Below are 11,987 nucleotides of genomic sequence, written 5' to 3' on the forward strand. Positions count from 1 at the left end.
CCTGCAGGCTATGAATTCAAGGTTCTTCATAATGCAGCAGTGCTTATTTCAGAAAACTTACTACTTTTGCAAGCACTGCTGTAAAGCAGAATCAACAATTATATTCTTGGTTTTAACCTCTAATCCTTTCACATAGCACAAAGTTTACTCAAGTCTTTCAAACAGCTGAGAACTGAAAAAGTAAACAAATTTTTTTCTGCCTTGGGTTTGTGTTCAAATTCTTATCAAAGTAATTTTCTTGGTATGTTGCATAAAGATAGAGCAACCACCAAGATCGTATGTTGGAGGGAGTTCCTCCTCCTTCTCCAGATACCTCATGTGGAAGCTTATAGCATGAGCAGCCTTCAGATAAACGAGAAGCTTTTCTTCATGTTGCAGTTAACATTTTGACAGTAGTATATGTGTTGGGGAGGGAGAAAAGGAGACATGTTGAAAGTAAAGAAACTATGTGTAGCAATAATCAAAGCAACCCACTGAAAGGACAATTAAGAAACAGTATTTACAATCAACTCCTGCCATAACTGAGTGCAACTCGATTCTAACTGTAACAAGTTCACTATTAATCTACTTTACATTGATCAGACATATTAAACAGTGAATCACCACTACAATACTCAAGTGAAAGAAAAGTCTGAAGTTTTAAATGATAAATTATTCCAGCAATTTTATTTTGATGACCCTAAAATTCTATAACCGTAATAGAAGCTTCACAACTCCCTAGAGGAAAATATTTCACTTAACCAACAGAAACAGGGAGGAGTGGTTGATATACTAGAGTCATGCTGCCATCCAGAGGGATCTTGACAGCCTAGAGAAATGGGGTGACAGGAACCCCATGAAGTTCAACAAGGAGAAGTTGAACAATCCTGCACATGGGGAGAACAACCCCAGGCACCAAAACAAGTGCTGAGGGTAACCCAGCTGGAAAGCAGCTTTGCAGTAAACACCTTGGGAGCTCTGGTGGGCACCAAGTTGAACATGAGCCACCAATTTGCTCTTGGCATGAAAAAGGTTAATGGGTTCTCAGGCCGCATTAGAAGAAATGTTGCCAGCAGGCTGACGGAGGCAATCCTTCCTCTCTACTCATCTTTAGTGAGGCCACATCTGGAGTACTGGGTCCAGTTCTGGGCTCCCCTGTATGAGCAAGACATAGGCATACTGAAGAGAGTGCAACAAAGGACCACAAAGATGATTAAGGGACTGGAGCATCTCTCCTATGAGGAAAGGCTGAGAGAGCTGGGACTGTTTAGCCTGGAGAAGAGAAAGCTTGGGGGGGAACTCGTCACTGTATATAAATATCAAAAGGGAAGGTATAAAAAAGATGGAGCCAGGCTTTTTTCAGTGGTGTCCAGTGGCATCATAGGCAATGGGCATAAGCTGAAACGTAAGACATTCCCTCTGAACAGGAAACACTTCCTCACTGTGAGGGTGCCAGAGCTGTGGCACAGGCTGCCCAGGGAGGCTGCGGAGTCTTCATTTTCAAAAATATTAAAAAGCCATTCAGACACAGTCCTGGACAACTGTCTCTAAGTGAATCTGCTTCAGCAGGGGGATTAAACCAGATGTAACATTATCTAGGTGTTCCTGCTCCGGCAGGGGGATTGGACTAGATGATCTTTCGAGGTCCCTTCCAATCTCTAACATACTGTGATACTGTGTGTGTGTGACCTTCAGAGGTACCTTCTGACCTCAACCATTTGTTATTCTGTAAAACCAGCAGCTGAAGATAACTGTATGGCAGAAAAGTCAAATATCTACTTTGACTAGACAATCATGCTTTTCTTTCTTTCTACAGTGTTTTAAGACTATCTTAGGCAGCATAAGCACATATTACTTCCTTCTTTTGCTACCACCAACTCTTCCTGCATTCAGTCATTTGCAAAGAGTCTGTCAACACATCCAAGTGCTGCAACAGAAGACTCAACTTTGCTCAGAACAAATTTGGAGAACATCGCTCTGGTTTCTATTTTCAAAATAAAATGTGACTCTTCTTTCACTCAGTTCTTTGAAGAAAGTTCACAAGGCAGTCGATGGTGCAGTGCAAGACAAGAAAAACACATTTGGTGTCTTCATTATTTCTGACATACTGGGGTTGCAAGTACAAGAGCACCTACGTGTACTAGCACTCTCCCATTAGATTGTCTGATTTATATGGACATCCTTCCCCCTAATAACTTAGTAATTTCATTTGTGAATGTTTAAGGAGATGAACTTGGCAAACTCAATAAGTTAACAAATTAAGAATAATTGAGTTTCCATTGAACTTTTGAAACTGGCAACAGTGCCAGAAATGTACACTCTGTAAAAACTCACAAGGATTCAAGTCCCTCCCAGTCTCACAACCTATATGCTGCCTTCCCAAGACTGAGACAACAGCAGCTCTATGCTCCATCAGCACTACTCACCACCTTACAACCTTGACCTGTATTCAGGTTCCACCAAATCAAGTGTCATTCTCCATGCCCAAAATCTCCCTTGCTCTTCCCATGATGTCTCCTGACCTCCTCTCAGATAAGACCACAGCCACATACCCTCATCTCCAATGCACCTCACCTTCACAAACCCCAAAAAGTCTTCCATCATCTGTTACATGTTCTCACCCCTGGACGACATCTTGATTTCTGTGCTTGTAAAGCATGTTACCCCCCACATTCATACTTCCCTCATAGACCTCAGCCCTGCTCGCTTCTCCCAAGCCAAAAAAGCAAGGATCTAAGCAGACTTATACTGTATTGTAAACAGGGCAGCCCTCAATGTAATCTTTTGCTAATCTGATCTCTGCAGTTAAACTGTAATTTATTCGGTCTGGTACAACATTTAAGTCAAAGGGATACCTAGTCTGGTTGCTGCCATATCCTGCTGCCATCTTCCAAAAGGGCTTGCAGTGAAACTCCCGTCCATTCCCATCAAATTTAGAGAATAAGACATTGGCATTAACATTTCCTTACATGTGAACAAAAGTAAATCCTGCAATCATAACCAGTTAAGTTTCTGAGAATTCTAAAAGCAGCACTGCAATTTTGCTTTTAATAAACTATTTTAAGAATATTCAGCAGCTGCGATTTTGTTCATACACTTTTCTGCAGAAAGCACAGAAGACTCCATAAAAGTTAACCTGAGCTCAAGAAAAATGAAGCCAAGAAAAGGAAATAACACAAAAGGACAAGGACTCACCAGGTAGAATTCCTGATCATATAACTGCCCTGGGAGTTCAAGAAAGTGACTTCATAATCATAAAATATCAATATGGATTTGAAATACAAGCTACTTAAAGAATCTTCACCTCAAAATTGCCAGGGTGGTTGGGGAAGAGAGTATCTGTTCTTCCATTTGGTTACTTCTACATTAGACACTGGCTGTATTTAAGACTACATGAAAACATTTTACTTTAGAAATAGATTAAAAAAAAAAAATCAGCCAGTAATAGTGAAGAAAATCACAGAACAATCTTTTCCCAAGTCCCTCTATTGGTTTTGCTTCTTTGAATCCATTCAGCTTGTGTTTCCTTTTTCATTGTTGTCTTCTTCAGCATTTCATCCTACTTCCTTCCTTCCCTGCTGAACATGCCCTGAACCACAGCTGCTTATCGCACTTAGGCAAAGCACAGTAAAACATCATTAGATCTAAACATATTGCTCTAAAACTCTGATAGCAAAGACAGAAAAGTTCAGCAGCCCCACATTACTTCAAAGGATTTGAGGTTAAGCTACCAAGGTCTCTATAATAACAGCCTACCGGTCTTCCACTTGCTTCCAAAGTCTACTAACAGTTAATGGTCATACACAAAGAAAAACTATGCAATTCCATCCAACTTAGAAGAGAAATTCTCTTTCTCCACTTGCAGAACAGTAGTTCTGTCTGAGCCCAAATAGTTGCATAATTTAATTTCTCTAACCTATTACTCCACATACGGTCCTCACCCCTCCTTCTGGAAAACGCTGTTTTGGAGGAATAGCATTACTTTCTTTTTAAATAATTGAAAAATATCTCTATTGCAAACTTCACTTCCTTTAGAAATGTAGGAATTCTCATTTGCAGTTTGCTACTTCCACACAAGCCCTTCAATTTTTTATCAGAAAGCCTAATTAAGAAGAAAATGAACAGGAAATCAATGAACCAGAGAAAGCAACTTTCACTAACTTCTTCTAATAGGCAAGACAGCATTTATTCACATTATCTTCTTAAAAGCAAATACAGTGATCTAGATGCCAGAAGAGTGGAATTTCCATTAAAATTAAAACGTCAAATGTAACTCTGAATGGAAGCTAAAACGATTTCAGACCAATGTTACTCCTACAGGTGGGTGTTTCATTTTAAAAAGCTTACTGTCACCTCCTTAACAAAAAAAAAAAAAGAAAAGACAGAAATAGCCTGCCAACCATGAACTCAATTAAAACTGATGAGAATGCATCATATTTCTCTTGCAGGCACCTTGACTGTTGCCTAAAGTTTTTTTCCACATTGCAGGAAAATGAAAGTTTTTCACTCTAACTCCTGCTATTAAGCATAACACAGCTCCCTGCAGGATCTAGAATAGGCAAACTAATTAAACACCATTTGAATGCGCACATGCATTCCATTAACTGACAGCAAATCTCGTTTTTTGTTATTCAGACGCTGCTGATTAAAATTCTCTGCATAAAATTCTAAATTAGTAGGACAATACATCTACTGAATCGGAATTATTTTAAGCACAGTTTGACTCAGCAAAGTGGGTATCTAGGTTTAAGTGAACAATTTTAATCTTCCCTTCCTGAAGGATTTGTGTATTCTTCATGCTTTCCTTTTTTTTAAAAAAAGGATGTCTTCCTCAGAAACAGCCATTAAAACATGATCTCCCATTACACAAAAGCTTTCTCTATAAATGTGGTTTCTACCAGTAATAGACATAAATAGGTAGGTGTTTTTAAATATGCTAATTCAAATCTAAAAACAATAAACTAGAAATTTAAGTGATACACTAACCTTTCTAACTACATTAAATATGACCTGTGAAAAAGGGGCCTGCACTAAAATTCACCTGTTTCATAACTCCATAGGATTATTTTATTAATGGGAGATGTTACACATGTTATATGTTGTACTAACTGATGTTACTTCATATTGAGCTGAATTACTCTTATTTTTCAGCAGCTGTAACAGTTTGTGGGGTCTTTTCAGATAACTTTATATATCTTAATTTTGCTCCAGGAAATTTAGATTTTTAATAAAGCAATTACTTCTCAGTTAAAAATTACACTAGCAGCTTAAATCATACAATACTAGGTTAATAATTACGAAGTTAATAAAAAGACATGGCATAGTTATGGTGTCCACTTGGGTCTTTGTAAACCATTTTGGCTTCCTATAATAATTTGATTACTTTCAGATAAATTTATGTAAGTAAGAAATACATTGTTACAATAAAGTTCCATTAACATTCCACATCAATTAATTCTGCAAGCTAGAAGCTGACTGCTATTACAAAAGGGCTTGTGTCTTTGATATTGTCTTAAGAATAATAACAATATGCTACATCACACTAGCTTTGTCTCTGAAGAGCAACATCCCAAAACTGAGTAAGAACATTTAAATTTGGCCTGGATGCCAGCTGGAACAGTGACGCATGCAGGTGATTAAACACAATCCATGCTTTAATCCACATGCCATTCTTTTCTTACTATACTAATACCACTATATTACAGAATTATTAATGCACATAGTATTATAATACCATATATTACATTATTAATGTAACATTGTCTTGTGCTAAAGCAAAAAAGAACCCCATGATTTTCAGAGAGATTTCATTGGCTTAATCCACAATAACTGCCACAGCCATCAATTCTGAAGAGCAAACTCTCTGGCAACAGTGACCAAAAAAAGAAGAGCAACTGCTAGCCCATCAAATGAAACACTTCACTTATATATAATTCTAGCTATACTCCCTACATTGTGCAGAACAAAGAACATTTAAAACCCAAAAAGTTGGTTTTAAAGACTAATCAATCTTTGTACATCTCCTAAGGTAAGAATTCCCCAATACAATTCTGGTCATCCAAGGACTTTTACCTACCCACTCTTGCACTGCAGTACAGTGAAAATTTAAGGATCTAGCTGCAATATGATGAGTTTCAGGGTCTGATTCCAAACCCTAATTTGTAGTCAGCTTGATTCACATAAATTAACACGTCTTTCTTTAAACCTCTCCTAGGTACTATGCTCATCTTTTCAATTCCTGTTGACAGTCTCTTGAACAGCAATAAAGCCCTTCTACAGTTAGCTGGTAAAAACATACACTGTAGGAAATCGGTATATTCAGTACACATAAAACTTCAAGGATTAAGAGAGAGGATTTATACCTACGAAGAAATTTCACACATAGCTAGGTCACACTAGTCAACCAGCAGCTAAAGTAGTCAATCAACCAATAGAAAAATTCCCCAGAGCCCAAAACCTCTTTACTTGACAGATAATATCTGCCATTTCATAAATAAAAAAGAGTAAGTCAAGATTCATATATATGTTGTTTAAAATACTGAACACATACATCCAAGTAGAGTTCTGTGGTAAGGACCTGGGTCATACCAAAAACAGTTAGCCTAATGCGAAAATTATATTATACCCAGGAGGCCTGGCTACTCTTCAGATTCCACAGAAGTGATGTTTGCGTCCAGCAGATCACAAATGATTACTGTTCTCTTATTTCATTAATCTCATCATTTTGACTACAGCATGATTGGAAGAAAACAAAGGGAGTACCCCTGCAATTAGAGTCTAGCTTGTTATTACTCGTAAAGAACTCCTACTTAGAGCTTATTCATAGAAATTTGTTACAAATTAAGATTTTTATTATTAAAAGGAATTATTACAACACATTAACTAAACAACAGTCTCATAAAAGACAAATATTTCACTGCATTTATACACACTCAGCTGAAAATAATCCTTAAAGAATGGATGGCAACTGAAAGCCTCCTGTCAAGAGTTTACATAAACAGAAAAAGAGATGTAGAAAAAAGGCACTACAAATGACAGGAAAAATCCAACAAATCACATGGTCACATTTTTCACCCTATTTAAAAGAGAAAAAAAATAGGCAATGCATAATCAGCAGCTGCTACAAACAAAGATTGCCGCTTTTAAAGCTAAAATTTTTCTCTATTCTACAATCAGTGAAGCAACATATTTGTAATCTAGAAGCCAGCCTTCAGGGAACACAAATATATTTCTGTATCTCTTACTATGTTTCAACTTGGTTTCCATTGTGTTTATCACATTAGCCAAAATAGCCAACGTTGGATCAAATTTTTTACTTTGGTAAGAATAAAAGATGAAAATAGAACTATTCTAGCCAAACCAAGAGCATTACCTGTCATTTCATACCATTTACAAGACCTACTAAATAATATAGCCTTTAAGCCTGTATCTGCCACTTCTGATTATGATTCAGCTTGTTTGATGTAAAATACTGGAGAAAAGCTGCTTCTGAATTACAACTGCATGAGGACAAAAACCCTTGCCTAACCAGAAGAACAGCTGAACTAACATGTAATCAGCATGTAATCCAGAGTAAAGTCACTCAGGACGTAATTTTTTAAAATGTTTTATTATTATTAATCTGTAACAAAACAATAGCATTGGCTGGCCCATCCAAACAAGAATTTCAAAGTTTTGAGCAGGAACTTGGAAAGGTGTTTGAATACAAAGTATTTGAATTTTGAATACAAAGTAAGGTTTCTATATGCAACCTATCCTGGAAGTAGGAAGAAGACCGATAAGACAAGGACTTAACTCTAGTTACCCATTTCATCTGAAACAAACATATCTGACCCAAACCTCTCTACTTCTTCATACTTTCCATTTCATTTTCAAACCTGAATCGGGAGAAATAATAGCATGATCATACCTGTACCACACAACTTTGATACCTGAACAGACCATCTTCTAAGACAAAAAACTTTCACCAAACACCATCACATTTCAAAGATCAGGTACATTTCAACCATGTATCTCTGACAAAAAATTAACTCCCTTCAAAAAGGACAAAATGTAAAGGAAGCCTATACCCATTATATGAACAACTCTACAGTAAAACCTAACCTGAATTCTTCAAATTATAAAGTAATTTCCATCATCTCCTGTTTCAGTTGTCTGGTGCATTAAAGCTGCAAGCCCATATGCAGTAAAGAAGTTTAGCAACAGCATAAATGAAGGATTTATAGATCTAGCAGCAATGCTACATATTCAACTATATGCCTTGACACTCTGCAAAGATAGTCCAGCTTGTTTCTAAGCAGAAGGGGCAGGCCTTACAATACAGATCTGTTTGCAGCAAAAAATAAGTTAGTGTTTCTGCAATATCAGCTCTAAATCAGCATACTGAAAAAAAAAAAAAAACCAACAAAAAAACAACCCTACACATCTATCTCAACAACAATGCTGTTTTCTGTCTGTCAGTTACTTGGACTAAAAGCATCCTTGATCTGCACCTGAAAGGTCACAATGCAACACAACTATATAACCCCTTACCTGTAAGTCTGTCTTCAACCATTTGGAGTCAAACCTTGCTTGAGCAGCCAGACAAAAAGGTTCAGAAGACATGTTTCCTTCTCCAGCCTTCTCTCCAGGCTGGCTGAGCAGCCCAACCTGCCACAGGATAAGAAAAACACCAATCTAGCACATGAAATAAAACACGCAAGGTTATTTTTGCTCAGACTAGGGTGTCTTCCACTTGATCTTCACGAATGTATCGTTAATAAGGCCCTCCCTCGATCGTATCTCCCGAAATCCCACAGGGAGAGGAACATACATTAAGAACACTATTTAAACCCCAAAAAATACCCCTCCACTTCCCTTCCCTGTACCACCCGTGGAAGGAAGCCTCCCTTCCGCTGCGCTCAGCTATATTAGGGACAGGCCTAACGCTGTCCCTCAGACCCGTAACTGGTGCATGAAATAAATAATTGATCGCAGATTACGCAAGCCGCAGGCCAACATAAAGCGATTACCAGGGGCACCCGCACCCCCTCCTCTCCGGCAGCAGGCGAGGCCGCGGGGCTCTCTCTCGCCACAGGCAGCCCTCTCTCCCAGGCGCAACCCCCGCCCTCCCTCCCTCCCTCCCTCCCTCCCTCCCGCTTCGCTGTCACCGCCCCTCACGGCCCCCGGCCGCGGCGATAACGCGGGGCGGCGGAAGGCCCCGCTAGGCAGGGGCCACCCTGCCCCCTACTGCGGCCAGCTCCACGGGGCGGGGAGGAGGGGAAAGCGCGTCCGCCCCCTACCACCGCCAAGCTCCCTCGTACTCACCGGCCAGCCGCGACAACGGCGGCGGCGGCGGCAGCTCCCCGCTTCTCGCTTCGCAGTACCGTACCGCTACCCGCTCGGTCCCGGTTAATCCTCGCCCCTCCTTCCCTAGCCCGCCCGCCCCCCCACCCGCTCCTCCGCCGGCAGAGCCGCTCGCCGGTCCCTCCCTCTCTCCCTCGGTACTGGAGACACGGGAAACTCGGCCAATTCGCGACTCAGCCCCCAGTGCGCCAGCAAAGCGTTCGGCCAATCAAGAGAGGAGCTGGAGGCGGGACATCCTTTCCCGGAGCGGGGGGCAGCGGGGTACCTCACAGCAGCGCCCGGGCCGGTGGGTAGCGGCATGGCAGAATCTCCTGTTGGGTGGGATGCGGAGATTAAAAACGCTAGGGTTTGGTTGTCGTTTTGTATAAGTCCCGTTAGGGACTATCTGCAAATTATGCTGTTGAGTTCGTTTCTAAAAAGAAAAGCAGCATTTACATATTTCAGAGCAGAAGGGTCAATAGGGAGCAGTTCAGACGCAAAGAAAATGGCAGAAACAGTCTGAAGGAGTCGAGGCTGGAAAAGAGGAGATGATGCTATTACACACAAGAATGATGCTGAGGAAGAAAGCAGGAACTGCCTAATGGCAGGAGATGTCTGGAGCCAGTTGCTTCTAGCTGTTAGTGCCCAGGTGAGAAACTGCGCTGAGGCAAATAATGGAATAGTTTGGGTTGGAAGGGACCTTAAGCTCATCCAGTTCCAGCCCCTTGCCATGGGCAGGAACACCTTCCACTAGACCAGTTTGCTCAAAGCCCCATCCAACCTGGCCTTGAACACTGCCAGGGATGGGGCAGCCACAAGTCCTCTGGGCACACTGTGCCAGTCTCTTACCACTGTCATAGTGAAGAATTTATTGTGCCTAAATCTCCCGTCTGTCAGTTTAAAGCCATTCCCCCTTGTTGTGTTACTACATGCCCTTGTGAAAAATCCAGATTTCTTCAGCACTGGAATCTGCTCTAAGGTCTCCCCAGAACCTTCTCCATTCTGAACAGCCACAGCTCTTTCAGCCTGTCTTGGCAGGAGAGATGCTCCAGCCCTCTGATCATGGCCTTCTCTGGACTTAGTTGAGCAGGTCCACGTCCCTCTTGTGCTGAAAATCCCAGAGTTGAACACAGTACTGCAGGTGAGGTCTCTCAAGAGCAGAGCAGAGGGACAGGATCACCTCTTTTGACCTGATGGTCACTTTGGTGCAGCCCAGGATACGGTTGGCTTTCTGGGCTACGAGCACACACTGCTAGCTCATGTTTAGCTTCTCATCAAGAAACACCTCCAAGTCCTTGTTCTCAGGGCTACTTTCAGTCCATTCTTCTTCCGGCCTGTATTTGTGCTTGGGATTGCCCCAACCCAGGACAAGTACCTTGCACAAATGTTGTGCTTCAGCATAAGTTTTTTGGGGATGATGAAATATATCCACAGTCTGGAATTCAGATTAACCAAAAGTAAAGTTTTTTACAATACTTGCACTCCAGTTGCCTGACAGCTAAGGAATAATAGGATTTTAGGAGCAAGGCTTGGCAGCTGGGACCGTAATTGGCTTTGACCAACATGAAGCCACAGACTGAATGTCAATGAAATTCTAATAGAACTGAGTCCATTTGCTGGCATTTAGGCAAAGGTACACAACATTTATTTGTTATTATTTAAGAACCACTGTAATAAAACACGGTGTTTCAGGGTTCATTTTCAAAGTGACAAATGCAACCATGACCTAACCACTTAGCCTGTCATTTACCACAGACCTTTCTTGGATCAAGATACAGTAGCCAATTTAAGTAAAATACTGCAAAAAATTTCTGAAGTGCCTGAAAATTTATGTAAAGATACAGAAATACCTAATTTCCTCAAGTTACTCCAGAAACTTTAAAATACAAACCTTCAAAACCAAAGGTAATTTCCCTGGAAAAAAAATCTGCCCAAATGCCTACATCTCAAAAGCCTTAAGTTTAACACAAAGGGACTGGAAGTTTTTCATGCATATCATGTTGTATCTATCTATTCTGACTACTCCATGGTTGAGCAAGAATTAGCACACTAGGGTGAGAAATACTTTAGTGTCTTCTTACCTGGTAAACTGGAAATATAAGAAAATAGTCATATTGTCATATTACAAGTAGGGGTAGAAACCGCTTTGGAATGTGTGGAGCCCTAAGCAGAAGGAATTAGGAAAATGTCAAAAACACAGTGTCTGCTGTTTGTGCCTACTATTTATTTAAATGGTTTGCAAGTCAGATCTAAGGGAGATAGTTTGCATGTGCAATATTCACTGCTATTTTTTGTTTGGCTCTTCAAGAAAGTCATCTTTACACAATCTGCATTTATTTGAGAGAGTTTTCTTTTGTCAAATAACAAATGTCAGTAGCCTGTTGCTGGCACTCTTGATGTGAATAAAGTGAAGAGTGCATAACTAGCAAACTTGTCAGACTTGAATCACTGGCCCAATTAGCAGGTATGCACCCACTTCAACAAAATTCAAAACGTATTTGGTTGCAGTTACCATGGAAATTCAAAGCCAGAAATACTTCTGAAGAATTTATGGATTATTTTGTATTTCCTGATTTAGATTTCAATTCTGATGAATAATTTTTGTTTGCATTTGAAATGCACTGTGATAGCATGATGCAGTGCCAAATGGCATTCTCATTTATAAAAATATGTACCCACCAGAA

General features: G+C 40.3%; 1 protein-coding gene across 7 annotated transcripts in view; it reads right to left on the bottom strand.

The window, feature by feature from the left end:
• HERC2 (HECT and RLD domain containing E3 ubiquitin protein ligase 2) overlaps positions 1-9,422 on the bottom strand; it is a 107,421-nt gene extending 97,999 nt beyond the window's left edge. For all 7 annotated transcript variants that reach the window (XM_061459754.1, XM_061459753.1, XM_061459751.1 and 4 more), the window contains exons 1-2: positions 9,286-9,422; positions 8,512-8,628 (exon numbers count right to left, since the gene is read on the bottom strand). In XM_061459754.1, coding sequence (XP_061315738.1) covers positions 8,512-8,583 — 72 coding nt within the window. In that variant the 5' untranslated portion in view covers positions 8,584-8,628; positions 9,286-9,422. The remainder of the gene's footprint in view (positions 1-8,511; positions 8,629-9,285) is intronic.
• Positions 9,423-11,987: the final 2,565 nt, after the last annotated feature.

Source organism: Pezoporus flaviventris, unplaced genomic scaffold, assembly GCF_033815535.1.
Source record: "Pezoporus flaviventris isolate CSIRO_AGI_PZ_B2104156 unplaced genomic scaffold, CSIRO_AGI_Pfla_v1 ptg000030l, whole genome shotgun sequence".
NCBI lineage: Eukaryota > Metazoa > Chordata > Aves > Psittaciformes > Psittacidae > Pezoporus > Pezoporus flaviventris.